This window comes from Cynocephalus volans, chromosome 17, assembly GCF_027409185.1.
Source record: "Cynocephalus volans isolate mCynVol1 chromosome 17, mCynVol1.pri, whole genome shotgun sequence".
NCBI classification, from domain to species: domain Eukaryota; kingdom Metazoa; phylum Chordata; class Mammalia; order Dermoptera; family Cynocephalidae; genus Cynocephalus; species Cynocephalus volans.
The window spans coordinates 8,709,057-8,724,523 of NC_084476.1; the positions used below are offsets into that span (position 1 = coordinate 8,709,057).

Below are 15,467 nucleotides of genomic sequence, written 5' to 3' on the forward strand. Positions count from 1 at the left end.
CAAGAGGCTGAATGGTCCCTGCCTCTCCTGCAGCCCTGCTTCTGACCTGTGGTTCTGGAGCCCCCACCCCGCCTGCATCCCCTGAGCACCCCAGCCTTGCCAGCTCCTGCTAAGGAGGTAGGGCCTGGCTGCAGCAGCTATGCTCATCACCCAGGCCAGCGTGGGACAGCTGTAGACTGGCCTAGGAAGCCCTGGGCACGCCCTGGGCAAGAAGAGAGCACCTGCCTATTGCCAAAAACAGAAGAGGGGAAAACGGTGAGGCAGGTAGGGCTCTGGCAGCCCCTGGCACTGGGTGCTGCCCTCCTAGGAGGGGAGACCCTGGCAGGAGCATCTTCCCGGTGCTACCCTTTCCCCTCCCACCCCTCACAGCTCAAGCCAAGGATGGTGGCTGCAGCCTTCACCTCTCCACATTCACTTTTTAACTGATATTTTTACTTCTGCCTGTCTGCTTGCTCTCTAGCCAATGATGAATAATAAACCCTCCTTTGTGTGCGACTTGCCTGGGCTCCTGTCAGGTCACTGTCACATAAGGCCAGCCCTAAGGGAGGGAAGGAAAGGGATGACTACACATCTGCCCCACTCTTCCTGGGCGGGGGTGACTATCAAAGGAGCAGGGTGCCCTGCTGGCTGGTCCCCCTCCCAGAGCACTAGGGCAGAGAGAGGGGAAAGTTCTTTAAGGCGGGAAGCACAGCCTTCCCAGCCCTCCTTTTCCCACGCCGGGCCCATGCCTCTCAGATGGCAGTGCCATTCCCTTACATGAAGCTGCACAATAATTGTTTTATTCCTAAAAAAGACCTTCCTAAATTTGGATTGTGGAATGGACTGCTGAATTTGACTGACAGTTGAAGCTCAACTGGTAGCTGTCAGTGTTTTCTGTGGGCCAGGCTTGTTAAGCCAAGTACATGCTCATGTGTGTTCATGCCGTCCTCAGTTTTACAGATGAGGGGAGGAAGGCACCACACCTGGCAAGTGGCTAAGCAGAGGGACTCAAGCCCAGGTCAGCCTGATTCTAGAAATCTCAAGGGGTGCCCATGTTTTCGATGGCTCTTAGCTGGGCCCAGCATTCTCTTGACTTTGGTCCTGAGGAGGCCAGAGGCTGGTGGGCCCCACCACTGGGGCTTCTGAAGAGCAGGAGCAGGAAGGCAGGGGCACTGAGCTATAAGTAGGAAGGAGCAGAACTTGAATTATCAATGGCCACACCCAGTGATAAGCTCAGCCAGCTGGGCAAATGGAGGCACCAGAGACAGGGCCCAGGTGGGCCTAGAGAGGGAGGACCTGACAGCGTCCACTGTACCCCCACCCAGGGATGTTAACAGAGGAGTGTCAGTGAGTCACCATCAATAAATACCCTGCCTTCCCCAAACTGCTGCCCCACCTCCAGGCTCCTGGCCGAAGACTTGTTCAAGGCTCTGACAGCTGGCTTGTCATTCTTGAGCTCTGAAGTTACATCACACAGTTGTCTATAAACAGTATTTTAATATTTGTATAAATAGTCCACAGTATTATATTACCAAAAAACTGCAAGAACAGATCATGGAAAAGAGATTTTCAAACCTGTGCATACAGACTCTCCTGGACTGCCGTATACCGGCTCTCTGCCCCTCCCCTGGGCCTGACAAGTGCTGTGGGGAATGCTCGAAGGAAAAGAATACGACTCTCAGGGGCATTTAGAACGTGAGGGCCTGAGCACAGCAGACTCTTGGCTCCCCACCCCTGCTGCTGACCTCTTCATCTATTATAAAAATAATGGCAGTGGGCGGGTGGTTGGAGTCGTGGCTACTCTGGAGAGAGGGTGGCAGGAGCTGCTCTTAGTCGCAGACAGGCTGTCAGCCATAGCACCCCTTCCGCCCAGGGCTGCCATGCAGGCTGGTGGAGAGTGGGAGGCGGACAGCACGCTTTCTTATCTTTGCACATGCCGGACAAAGGCCTGCACCAGCTGAATCAGAGGCTCTTGATTCTCAGGGCTGGCTTTGGAGAGAGAGGTGGATTTGCCCTGAGGCGAAGGGAGGACACCAGCAGCAGGGGAGCTGGGGGCTCCCCGGCGAAAGTAGCGCGAGAGGCTGGAGAGCAGTGTGCTCTACAAGAAAAAAAGCACTGGATGAGGCCCTGCACCTCTGGGCGAGGCCCTGCACCTCTTGGCCACTGTCCCAACCCTCAGGAACTGGCCAGCAGGGCCACATGGGGGTCTTTCCCTATTGGCCCAGCCCCCTCCAATCAGAGCCCTCTGCATCCATCCATCCATACCAACTCTGAGCTGAGTTCTTGCTTCATCCGCTGTTTGTCCCGGGGGTGCACAGCCGGGTCCCTAAGGTAACGCATGGCCTGGGAGATGAGCAAGTAGAAGCAGTTTTCCATAGTAAACATCAGGAGGGACCTGGGGGAAGGGGCAGGTTTTTGGTACTGTTGCAGAGGGCTGAGCTGGCAGGTGTCCTTGACTGCCCCAGCCTCTTATCAAGTCCCAGAAGAAGGTCTTACTTTAATGTTCTGGTCCCTTCCACCTGTGTGCTGAGCCCCACAGCCTGGGTGAGGGGCTCCTTTTTCTTGTCCAGCTGGAGGAAAAGCAGCAAGCAGTAAATAAGATGACAGTAACAGCTCCCACTGATTGAGAGCTTCCTACCTGGCAGGTCCTGCACTAAGCAATTTTCATCAGTTACATCATTTAATCCTCACAGGTAGGTTCTACCATAGTCATTTAGAAGAGGAACAGGCTCGGGAAGGCTACATAACATGCCCAAGGTCAGTTGGGAAGTGGTAAACTGGGAGGAAGTGTTGGGTGGAGGAGCCAGAGGCTGACAGCACCACCTTACCTCTCCAAGCATGTTGAGGGCCACATTCACTGTAGCCAGAAGGGTCCCAAAGGAGGGGGCCACTTCGGAGTCAAAAGTGGGTGTAGTAAAGCTCAGGGCAAACAGGAAATTGTATTCAGCAAGATCCAGGGACTGCAAGGAAAAAGAGTGATCTAGAACCCAGTTGAGACACCAGGTAGCTACAGAGGCTGGCTGCTGGGAGGCAGGGGTGCTGCACAGGGGCAGCTGGTACCTGATCCAGCAGGATTTGGCAGACATCAGGGGTAAAGTGGCGCAGGGCTGCCAGGGTCCGGCTGAGGATCTTGAGAAGGCCATACTGGACCATGTGTAAGGCTCGCTGCTCTGAGGCCTCTGTATCAGCAGTGGGCTGCTTGGAGGAGGAGGAGCAGGAAGGGGCAGCAGCAGCAGCAGTGGGTGGCCGCTGAACTCGGGGGGCAACAGCTGAGGGAATGCCATCCCCATTTTTGTTCTGAGCAGAGTCAAGAAATGAAGGTGAAGCCCAAGGAAGCTAGGAGTGAGACATTCAAGGCAGTCATGGGGTTAGGGCTCAGTTACCTGTAAGTAGTGCTGCAGCATCTTGCGGCTATGCAGGAGGGAGGTGCAGGCCTGGCACAAGTAACCCAGGTTTACCTGGGACACACACAGAACGGATGAGGGGAATGCTCTTGACAGCAGCCCTGACCAAATGACTACACCAACCAAACAGGTGACTAATAATACCAGTGCTCTTCTCTCTCCTACAGATGCTCACCTGTCCACGTTTCCTAGCTTAAAACCCTTTCAGCCACTAAGTATGCTGGACTGCAAGCTCAGTGTCAGCAGGCTTGGGCTGTGTCCCTGGAACCTAGCTAAACACCTGGCACATTCTAAGGTCCAAAGAAAGGAAGGAAGATGGGGAATGTTATTCCCATTTTACAGAAAAATAAAGGCTAAGAGAGGTGAAGTGACTTGCCAAAAGTCACACAATTAGCAAACAATAGAGTCTTACTCCAGGGCCTGTGTTCTTTCCCTGTGCCCCCCCCCTGCCCCCCCCACTAGTTCCCAGATTCAGACCTGTTCTGAAGGGATCTAAACCAAGGTCCATCTGACACCACGCAATTTCCTAACCTACATGTCAGCCCTTCACTGTGGAGGGAAACATTCAGCCAGAGGAAGCAACATGAAACCAAATCCTGTGCTCCCAGGCAAAATGCTCATGTTCGTGCGCAGTTCATAGGAGGTGCCCCAGAGCGTGGCCACAGCCTCCCTGTCCCCAAGCATTTCCCCAGACCCCTCTAAGAAACCGTGTCTGCTGCCCCACCTGGACATCACGCAGGAGCCGAGGCAGATGGAAGTGCCACTCCTTCATGAAGGTGGAGAGCTGCAGAATGAAGCCCACGGTGTGGTCCGCCTCCTCAAGGCAGGCCAGACTCTGCACTGTCCTCACCGCATTGAGGCACTGGGAGGGGACAGCAGGGAAGGATGGTGATAGCTCAGAGATCTGACACCCATGTCTGCCCTCCTGTGGGGAGGACAGGTCCTAGGCCCACAAATGCTGAGGTGGCAGCACAATAGGTGGCCTGGCGTTACAATGAAGGTTTCTGTCTTAGCTGACCGCAGCCATTCCCCTCACTCAGCAAACTCTAGCTGGCTAATCAGTCAGTAGTCCTCAGAGCACCTCAGGCAACAAGGGCGTCAACACTCCTCAACTGCCAAGGCCCACACTCCATACCTACCTCCCCCATGAATGGCTCAGACCCCTTTTTACCCTGAAACCACACCCTGTGATACTGGCAGTCCCTCACCTGTAAAGTCCGCTCCTGGTGGACACCCACAAAATCCAGGGCCTCAGTCAGAAAGTTGTAGCGCAGAGTTTTGAGTAACCGCTCCATCAGGGACATGGACAGGCGGTACACCCCTGGCCAAGAGGGAGCATCCAGGGATTTCCGAGAGGTGCTAGGCGTCTAAGACACAAACAGACAAGCTCAGGACACGGTGCCACAGGAACCCAGCTGACAGGTACAGCAGGGCCTCCTTGCAGCCGAGCAGCTCAGGCAGCCCAGCTACTGGGAGGAAAAAGTTTCTTAGAGTGGGTACAGACACTGCCTGGCAACCAGCAGGTCCAGACATGATCCAAGGCCAGCAGATAAGAGGAAAGAAAGCTTAGGCAGAGAAATGAGATCCTGCGTTCTTGACTCAGGTCTGCCACTAACTAGCTGTGTGAATTTGGACATGCTGCTGCCTTGCTCTGGCCCTCCAAGTCTCCTCTAAAGAGCACTGGACCAGATGACTAAATCCTTAACGATTCCTACAAGAGTGAGAGGTTAAGTGAAGACTACTCTTTTGAAATTAGGAGACCTCTATAACTAAGGTGCACAGAGAACCTGGTGCTGAGGCCCCATCAAACACTCACACTACCCTCTTCCTTTCTCCTGGTCCTGGTCTGGTGGAACAGGGGCGAAGAAATTACAATTATACCCTGCCTTTGGGAGGGAGAGAGGAGAGGACAGCTGCCCTGGCTAGAGGCCTGGTCCCAGGGACCTATTCCCAATGTCATCTCCCAAAGGTGGTACATAGAGACCAGGCGGTGCCTTTCTGTGGCCAAGCATCTCCTGCTAGAGGTCAGCCTGGGGGTGAGGAAGATTCCTCACCACCAGTGCATTAGACAAGCCATGAAGAGGAGAGCAACTTCCAAGGCAAGCAAAAGCACCAAGATGGGGAAGGGCACTTTTCAACTGGAACTACAAGTTGGCCAGGCCACGCCTCCTAGACAGCTACGGGCACTCACCTGCACCGTGCCATTGGTGCTGAGCTGGTACACACTCAGGAGGGGCAAACAAATGCTCTGGGTAATGCCAGCTCCAGCCACTGCTGTGGCTCCCTAGGAGGGAAAGACATGGAATGAGATGGAGTTTGTCTCCCTGCCCCACCATGACTAGAGCCTAAGCCTCAGCTGCCCTGCCCAGGAGCAGGTAGAGCTCTTGGGCCAGACCGTAGCTTCTATGAGTGTCAGAACCCACTCCCATCACAAGCAAGGAGGGTCCCTCCTGCCCTAGGGCTGGCCTACCTGCTGGCTGCGAGCCAGAGTGAGAAGCAGGTGCAACGAAGCCTCAGTGAAATGTAGGTTCTGCTTCATGCGAAGGCTCACCTCCAGGGTGGTGAGGAGGGTGGGCAGGATGGGGAGCCTGCGGGTCACCTGCAGCCATGAGTCACCATCCTCATCCACCTCACACAGTTCCTTGGCCAGGTGCAGGCCCAGGACACACACCTGCTGGGGCCCAGGGGCAGAGATGGGTAAAAAGGGAAGGAAGCAGTCTAAGGAAAAAAAGAGGAGGATGAGGAGGAGGGCCAGCCCTGGACCCGGCTGCCCAAGACCTCTTTGGTCACACACATCTCCAAATGAGCTTGACTGACAGAACTCATGACCTCTCCCAATTCTGCACCTCTCAGGGAACAGCCACTCCATCCACCATAATGAGCTCCCTCTTCCCTCCATGTTCACCCACACTGTCATCAAGCCTTGTCAGTGCTATGTCCTGGCTTCCATCTGCCCACTCGACCCACTTCTGCCACATAGAGTCTGAGTGACGTCACCTCTTGCTGCACTACTGTAACTGCCTCCTAAACGGTCCTTCTCTATCCTCTCTAATCTGTCCTTATGCCAGTGGCTTTTCAGTCTTATTTTTGACCACCTCCCACAGATTGCACCCCAATGTACACATACCTACATATCTTCAGTAACAGTACCCACCCACCCCCAATCATGCAAAGCACACTTACATTTTCTGTTATATTTTATTCTAGTTCATTTTTAAAAAATGTTAGTTGTAACCAAATGAGCTAATTCTAAGACCCACTAATAGGTCATGACTCAGTTTGAAAAACGTTGTTTCATACTCCCTCCAGAGTGATTTCTAGAATACAAATTGGATCATTTCCCTTCCTTGCTTAAAACCTTTAAATTATTTCCTATTTCACTTCGAACCCAGATCAAAGACCCTGAGAAGGCTGCTGTCATCCAGCCCCAGCTCTCCAGGCCTCTCTCACCCCACACTCCCCAGCCCTTACCTTCACTCTTTGCTCACTAGCCTTTCTTCCAGTCACTAGAGGCATCTGACCCACAGCTGGCCACATGCTCTCCTCATTGCCCAAATCTCCCTGGAACCCTTCGCCTGCCCCACTCTAATCAATTCTTTAAGTCATCGCTTGAAAATGCACTTTCTGTCCAAGTCACTAGATCAGATGTGAACCCAAGCTGCAGGTTCTTCCTGTACTTCTCTCCAGCAGTACTTGTCATAATGGGGTTCTTCTGTTTCTCTGCACAGTCTGATTAACTTTCCACACCAGGCTATGAACTACATAAGTGCAGCGACTAGCTGTTTTGCACACTAGTCAGCCCAGGGCCTGACACAGAGCTGGGGATAGTTGGAAGAAGTAGAGACAGCCTGCTAGGGCACTCCCTCACCCCATCACGCTGGTCCTTGTACCGGGGCCGAGAGCCATCATCAGTCTCCATGCTGTCCTTGTCCTCCATGGCACTGCCTGATGCCAGACTGTGGCGGGTCTGGTCAAACAGTGCAATCACCTCTTCTTGGAGGGTCTCACAGACATTTAGCACCAGCTGGGAGTACTGCGGGATATCACTTACTGCAGAGCAGACAGGGGAGGGGACACTGTCATGCTCACCAGGCCAACTCTCACTGCACACCAAGGTTTCCTCCCCAGGCTGGGAATACAGTAGATGCTAAGAAGGAGAGTGTCTGTCCCATGGGAGGGGAGGAAAGACAGATGGGGAAGAAAAAGAGCTTTCTTGAGGCAAGAGTTCCAAGACTGAAAACTCAAAAGTCACAGGAGAAGAGTGTGGCCCTAAGCTGGAGAAAGCCCCAGCCAGGCTGCCTGCCATCAGCCTGCTACTGCTGCTCCCCACTGCCCCTGTCCCTCACCTCTCATCTCCTTCATCTGCAACACTGTGATGAATGCTGAAAACACTTTGGCCTTGGTCTTCTCCATGAGTCGCTGGTCTGCCTGTAGCACTCCCTCCAGGATCTCTGTCAAGGGTCTGAGGATTTCATCCACAGAACCTAATTCTCTAGAAAGAATGGGGAAAGGGAAGGGATGACAGGAAAACACACCTCATATAAAGGCCACTAACTGACCTCACTCCATCTCAGGATGCCCACCAAGCAGTCTGCTCCATCTTCTGTTTGTTTGCTATGTCACTCCCATTCCCGATGATGGAAAGCCAGCCTATTTTAGACTCATTTTCTCCCCTTCGGGAAGGTGAAGTAAGGTTAGCAGAGGACCGGGCAGGCACTGTTGAGGAGGCTCCGGCCTTAAGCCCATCTCTTCTGGCACAGTGCTCACCTTTTCCACTGCCGGAGGAGGATAAGCAGCAGAGTGCACATCATGGAGCCAAGGCGGAGGCAGTTCACTGAGGCTGGAACTAGGAGCTGAGGGGAAACAGCAGACCAGTTAGAAGTCTGGCTTCCTGTGAGCAGACACAGCAGGAAGATGTTCACTCCATCCACAGGGCATCTTTCAGTCCCATGCCTTTCTGTGCCAGCAGTGAGCTCACAGGGGTGGAACCAGGAGAGAGGCCAGAGGCTGGCATGGCAGCAGACCTCACTTACCTACTGTAGCAGCAGGCCTCCCAGGCCAACTTGAGCCCTCTAACCTGACCACTTGTGCGACCAGCACTCATGAGCTCTGCTATTTGACTTCAGAAACCTTCTCCCCAGGAGGACTGTGAAATCTCCCAGACACACTTACTAACGCTTTGGTCCCATCAAGCACATCAAGAAAGAGCTGGTGACGCACTGCAGAGTCGGTCAGGTGCACAATATCTGCCTGCAAAAGAACAGAAAAAGTTTTTTTTTTTTTTGTCGTTTTTTCGTGACTGGCACTCAGCCAGTGAGTGCACCGGTCAGTCCTATATAGGATCCGAACCCGCCGCGGGAGCGTCGCCGCGCTGCCAGCGCAGCACTCTACCAAGTGCGCCACGGGCTCGGCCCAGAAAAAGGTTTCAGTTGGGAAAATTTCCCAGCCTCTAGTGACCAAGAACTGTGGGGTCCTCTGTGAGGCAATTAGTCATTAATAAGTCACTGTTTCACTGATTAAAATGAGGGCCGTGCTATTTCTCTGTGGATACTTCGATATGGTCAGAATCAAGCCCAGGTTCACCTTTTCTTGATAACGCCATCATTTCTCTGCTTAGAACCCTTCAAAGGCTTCCCAGTGCCTGGGAAATACAAACCGGATGCTTCAACATAGCCCAGGAGGCCCCACAGGATCTGGTCCGACTGATCCTGGTATCACCCCCACCTGTGCTCACTCTACCCAGGCCTGCTCTCCTCCTTCCTCCTTCCTGAACACCCCAAGCTCTTTCCCACTTCTGGACCTTTGCACTTGCTATTTCATGTGCCTAGCCTTTTCTCCTCCGCAGGCTCGCCACCTGTAAGGCTTCTTCACACACTCAGGTATCAATTGGGACATATCCTCAGAGAGGGCCTCTCTGACTACTCCTACCTCACGTGTTTGCTACCATATAACATCTTGATTATTTTCTTCACAGCAAATTAATCACTATCTAAAACTGTATTTTTTATTTGTGAATTTGTTTACAATTTACTTCCCTGACAGGCCAGTCTCCATTAGATCAAAAGCCTTATCTGCCTCATTCACTGTTATATTCCCAGTGTCTAGCATGCAAAAGCATTGCACTAACAGCCATCAAATGAATGAATGAATGATCAACATCCTGTACTTAACCAGATAGATTTCCTAGGAGGAAAATGTATGATGAGATTTTCAGAGCTACACCTCAAGAACTAACTAGGGCCTAAAAGGCAGGTGAGAGAGGTTATACCCTGGGGAATCAATAATTCGCCAAAACGGCTGAGCCTTTTGGGTGTGTCCAGAGTCTCAGGGGTCCACAAACACTATTCCACAGCAGGAGTGTTTACACACCTGCTCTTTCTAGGCTAAAAGCTCCAAACGTGGGCAGTCTGGTACTAGGGAACAAGTCTCACAGATGTGACAGATGCTTGGAACAAGAAGGCATCTATCAAGCTGAAGTTGTTAATGAAGTCACGATATTAATCTGGACTCCCCAGGTAAGAACAATTCGACACCAAGTACTTATGACACAGCATGATGATGACAAACCACAAAAAATACCAAGAACAATGCAAACTCCTCCCAAATGCTGTCTTTCAAAACCAACTCTCAGTAGAAACACAGTGCAGATAATGGCCTCTGTTCTCTTTCTAAGGAGACCAGGAAATGCAGTTTTCTAGACCAATGAAAACAAACTGCTCTCGAGAGGGTACTGCTGCAGCTGTAACTAGCTGACTAGTTAACAAATATTTTACCTGGTGTCTACAGGGCACACAGCACAAGATGCATTTGCAGGAGAAGTAGATGAGGGAAGGGAGCAGCTAAAACCTATCCAAGGCCCAAAAGGAACTACAGGAGGCTTTTAGGAAGGTCTGAAGGGAGTCTAAATTTCTTCTCTGAACTCCTCTTAAATGTCTCTTATTGGACTCAACACTCTCAAACACCCCCCATATTAGCCCCTATCTCTTGGCACAGAATCCATTACGTTTTAGCTCTCAGGGATAAATCCTGATTTATTCTTCATCCCAAGAGGCTGTACCTGCTAGGCATCCTAACATATCACTGCTAAGATATCAAAGCGAAAATGCACCCAAAGAGGTTCTTACGTGACTGGTGGCAATGATGAGAAGCATCCTCCAGGCGGAGACCAGCATCTGATACTCTAACAAGGAGGTGCAGCTGCTGCCCTCTGTTTCAGCTGTGTGAACTGCCAAGGACTTGACATACCCTGACCAGTAGGCAAAGCGTTTCTCACTGGAAAATTTCTTGAGTGTGTCTTTTAATGACTGGTCTAATGAACCCCTACAGTGTCAAGAAAAAACAAAACCTACAGTTTGGTTTTGAAAGCAAATGGGAATGCGATGGGTACAGACCCTTGTTGAGGCAGAGAAAACAACATGGACATAAAGGCAGACAGCTCCAGGATCACCTCCAATGTGTGAGGCTCATACTTCTTGCTCAACATAATGGCTTGGGCAGAGACCTTTCCAGGATTCCTTCTCCATAAAATCCCGGTCACATGGAGTTTGCTTCACAGTAACTCTTTCTGGTAATCATAAATGCTATCAATGGATTGGCCAGGGACACAGCTCACTGGCCCTCCACAAATGGTTCCAAACCAGCTTTCTCCTCTGTCTCGGCTCAGACAGCCATGTACCCAGTGGTAGGCCACCATGATCTCCCTCTTCCACAACCTTTAATTAAAATTTCAAAAGGGGAAAAGACTCACTTAACTACATAGTATATCTCCAAGCAAATTATCTTCATGATTAGGGCACAGGTTTCCAGGATGCTGGGCTGTGGAGAGGAAGAGCAGACAGACACCGATCATGTGGGGAAATCTTTTCCCTGGTGTCCACCCACAACACAACAGAGCAGGAACCCAATCCTTGTAATAAAAGCCAAGTACACTCCCTAGCAAATGTGAATGGGCGTCTGACTTGCAAGAGCAGAAGCGTCAGGTCCACAATGTCTCCAAGTGAGTGGAGAAGATCACAGAGCCATCAACACAGAGCAGGGCAAGCCACTTTCCTTCCCAAAGCAAGACATCAAAGGGAGAGGAAGCAGGCACTTCTCTGAGAAAGAAGTTTCTAGTGAAGAAAACATTCTGTTGTTTAATTAGGGAACGTATAGCTTTCTGCACATCCATCTCACAGCCCAGCCTTTCTTCCTAAGGTCTTCCAAGCACTGTCACACTCTCCACTACAGCTTACCTCAGATGTTTCTGAGGGAGGAGAAAGGATTCCAAACAGCGGACTAGTTAAATTCTCCCAAAACTTGGGTCTAGAAAGGAAGTACATATTGCAAATCACACTTTTGCCCTCCCAAATACCTTTGCCGCTCTCTCCAGATCCCTTTGGTGGTCACTCCTTCATATTTCACCAGTCCCAATCCTAACATTTCTCTCATACATCAATTGTTCTTACATAAATGTAAAGGGTTCCATCGATAAAATTACACTTTCCTTTTAATAAGTACAATTATATTTTATAGAGTTGACCAAGAATAGGTTTTGATGGATTTAGCAGAAGGCAGGAACACAAAAGTAGCTGATTCTTAAACATGACACCTGCTGGTGGCAGCATTAAAAAGAGAATAAGTGTAAAACTCTCATGTACCTCAGGCACTAAGCATTTTTTAGGCACATTTCCAGTGAGGTGTCACAACAAACCTCTGAGATAAGAACTGTTGTTACTTCCATTTTACAGACCAAATAAATGAGGCTACCCCAAAGTGAAACTTACTTGGTTCTGAGGACCAGCATGGCACTGTCCCGCCGGTCCTGCCATAGGGCATGTAGAAAGGCAATGGCTGCATGATGCAGCAGGGGTGGGCACCAGTATCGATCTTGCTGTTGGGAATCAATCAGCTCCAGCACTGCGTGGAGACAGCTCCATACTCCAAGGCTGAATTCCTGCAAGAGGGGACAGGAGTTCACTCCCACAGCCACTGCTAGCAGCTCCACCTGCAGAGCCCAGCACCCATTCCCTAGGAAGCCATCTCCCAGCTTCATCCCAAGTGCAGACTCACCTTGGAGCCATCACTGCCATCCTTCACCTCCAGATTCAGAAACAGTTCGATGAGGCCTGGCTGGGTCTCCACTGCAACTGTGAGGAATTCCAGAATCATGACTTTGATACGCATATCCTCAATCTTGCTTTGCAGTCGGGTCAGAAAGGCATCACGGATGGCAGCGGCATCATTGCCCAAGCAAGCATACACCGACATTGGGGCCACCTGGTGGAGACCGGGACACACAGGCTTAGAGACCCACTTCCAGAAAAACCTCAATGGGTCACTGCAGAAAGGCACTGGAGAACTCTCAGAAAAAGGGCAGAAATGGAAGCACCTAGACATAAAGCTTTAAGCGAAAAGGGGCATCACCCCAAACAACACCATGAGATGCCCAAAACTTCACGGGAGAAATAGTAATCAACATAAAAAGACACTCAGCCTCTCTTATGGTTAAATAAATTCAAAATGAAAAATGAGACCACAATAAAACAAACTTTAAGAAGGAGAGAATAGACCTATAGCTATTAGAGGTGGGAAAGGTGTTAGGGAGTAACTGGGTAAGGGACACAATAATTACAATGTGTAATGATGAAAATGCTAATAATACTGAAAATGCTAACAATCACCACATGCTGTACACAAATACTGATAGTCAACTCTGTACACCATAAATATGTATAATCAAAAACAAATAATTATTTTTAAGTGAAAAATGAGATTTTTTTTTGCCTATTAAATTGCAAAAAAAATTATTAAAAAATGGATAAAGCCATTGTGGCAAGGATCTAAAACTTGATGTTAGAAGTATAAACTATTACGGGGGGCTGGCCTGTTAGCTCAGTTGGTTAGAGCATGTGCTGATAATACCAAGGTCCAGGGTTTTTTTTGTTTGATCCCTATACCTGGCCAGCCACCTGAAAAAAAAAACACCAGAAAGTATAAACTATTACAATCTTTTTTGGAGGGCAATTTGGAAATATTTAATAAAAATTTAAATTTTCACTTATACCTATCTATTTTTTTAGAAACTGCAAACAAAACTTCACAGGGTTCTATGCATAATAATGTTCACTGCAGCACTGCTTATAATAGTGAAAGACCAAAATAGCCCAAATAAATTAGGATGTATCCATTCCATGGTATGCCCTGTAAGCATTTTCTGTTTTATTTTATTTTATATATATATATATGTTTTTTGGCAGCTGGTTGATACAGGGATCTGAACCCTGGAACTTGGTGTTATAACACTGTGCTCTAACTAACTGAGGTAACTGGCCAGCCTACCCTGCAAACATCTAAGAGAACAAACTAGGGGCTGCCTCGTGGCTCACTTGGGAGAGTGTGGTGCTGATAACACCAAGGCCACAGGTTCGGATCCCCATATAGGGATGGCCGGTTACCTCAGTGGGTGAGCATGGTGCTGACAACACCAAGTCAAGGGTTAAGATCCCCTTACCGGGCATCTTTAAAAAAAAAAAAGAGAACAAACTAGCTCCAGTGTGCCACATGAAAAGACTGCACGATATGGTGTTAAATGAAGAAAGTCACAAAACAGATTGTGTAGTGGAATTCTACTTTTGTAAACAACAAAAGTACACACTCCTTTACACCTTTACATAATACATAAACATAGATAAAAAGAACTCTGGAGCAATGTGTACCAACCTGCCCTTAGGGATTCTTGAAACAAGGGGATCACAGGGTACCTTAATGTTCTATGTTACAATTATCTGTAACATTTAAACAAATACTTTATAATGAGCATGTATGTCTTTCGTGATTAGGAAAAAAATCTCTCATATAAACACATATTTATATGTGTGTGTATGTGTGTTTAAGTTAGCTAGCTCCTTCTCTTAGGAGACAGCAAGAGTGGTCTCAAGCAGAGTCAGTTTCCTGGGGCTCTGGTTATTTAAGTGGGATCCTACCATGGCCAGACGTTTCAGCAGCTGAATGGCAAGACGTGGCAAAGCAGGGTCATGTTTGTGGTAGATGTATTTGGCTAGAACAGCAATGAGGTTGTTCCCATGGGCACCTGAAGAAGCACAAGAAACAGTTTACCCACCAAATACACCTCATTCAAGCTCTTAAAGAGGCTGCTGTTCAAAAAAGCTCATACATATGAGGGAATTTACCCTCAAGCACTTGGAGTGCCAGAACAAACCCAGGTTATCATTCTCTTTTTTTCAGGAGCAAAGGGATAGCCAGGATGTGGAGATAAACAGTTCAATTCATTAACAGCAAAAATACACTTAGGAGAAAATAAGTACTTTAATAGGTTAGAAAAAGGCATTGCACTGAAATGCAAAAAAAGCATTATAACCCCAAAATTATATAGCTAGAAAGGGTCTTGGACATTATCCAAACACCTACTTAAAAAATGAGGAAACTGAGTCTCAAAGAGATTTAAATAACTAGTTTAAGGTCACAGAGTAATACTAGCCAATACCTAATAGTTACCAGGAACTTCTTTACATGTTTTACATGTAGTAATTTATCTAATCTTCATTGTAATCTTATAAGGTAGTTACTACTGTTATTTTCATTTTACAGGTGAGAAACCTTAGGCAGAGTTGTTTAATAATGTGCCCAAGGTCACATAGCTTGCTGGAGCCAAAATCTGAACCAAGGCAGTCTGACTTCGAACTTGTGTTTGTAACTATTATTCTGTCATTAATAGGAGGCAGAAATAAAGTATGATCCAGTCCTCTGGTTTCTAAGTCCAGGAGAGAAGCTGGTAATCATTCCCATATTTCCTCAAGGAGTTAATCAGAGAATACCATTGCTGTCCAAAAACACTGCCTAAAATATATACTTCAGGGCAGAAATATTGCTGATTGGAAGAAAACTACATACCATGTTGTGTGAGAGCCTGTTCCAGGGGGGACACCACATTAGAAGGAGGTTTCAGCCGAATAACATTGTTGGTGACGGAGAATGCCAGTTTCACTGTCTTGATCAGCAGCTGGCCCTGACCCTGGCCCTCTGCCCCATCACTAGGGTGCCAAATGGAAACCAAAGTTGATTCAGACAACATGACTTCACTTGTAA

At 48.9% G+C, this 15,467-nt stretch overlaps 1 protein-coding gene across 2 annotated transcripts in view; it reads right to left on the reverse strand.

Moving 5' to 3' along the window:
* Nucleotides 1-1,456: 1,456 nt before the first annotated feature.
* NUP188 (nucleoporin 188) overlaps nt 1,457-15,467 on the reverse strand; it is a 52,032-nt gene continuing 38,021 nt past the window's right edge. Inside the window, exons 24-44 of one of the 2 annotated variants that reach the window (XM_063082111.1) lie at nt 15,273-15,412; nt 14,345-14,451; nt 12,432-12,638; nt 12,146-12,315; nt 11,615-11,684; nt 11,131-11,198; nt 10,508-10,703; nt 8,556-8,633; nt 8,151-8,236; nt 7,730-7,875; nt 7,252-7,433; nt 5,854-6,054; nt 5,575-5,667; nt 4,592-4,750; nt 4,108-4,245; nt 3,363-3,437; nt 3,040-3,276; nt 2,808-2,939; nt 2,476-2,549; nt 2,245-2,374; nt 1,457-2,077 (exon numbers count right to left, since the gene is read on the reverse strand). In XM_063082111.1, coding sequence (XP_062938181.1) covers nt 1,901-2,077; nt 2,245-2,374; nt 2,476-2,549; nt 2,808-2,939; nt 3,040-3,276; nt 3,363-3,437; nt 4,108-4,245; nt 4,592-4,750; nt 5,575-5,667; nt 5,854-6,054; nt 7,252-7,433; nt 7,730-7,875; nt 8,151-8,236; nt 8,556-8,633; nt 10,508-10,703; nt 11,131-11,198; nt 11,615-11,684; nt 12,146-12,315; nt 12,432-12,638; nt 14,345-14,451; nt 15,273-15,412 — 2,866 coding nt within the window. In that variant the 3' untranslated portion in view covers nt 1,457-1,900. Of the gene's footprint in view, nt 2,078-2,244; nt 2,375-2,475; nt 2,550-2,807; nt 2,940-3,039; nt 3,316-3,362; nt 3,438-4,107; nt 4,246-4,591; nt 4,751-5,574; nt 5,668-5,853; nt 6,055-7,251; nt 7,434-7,729; nt 7,876-8,150; nt 8,237-8,555; nt 8,634-10,507; nt 10,704-11,130; nt 11,199-11,614; nt 11,685-12,145; nt 12,316-12,431; nt 12,639-14,344; nt 14,452-15,272; nt 15,413-15,467 lie in introns of both variants that reach the window. The other variant, XM_063082112.1, reaches the window with a different exon arrangement.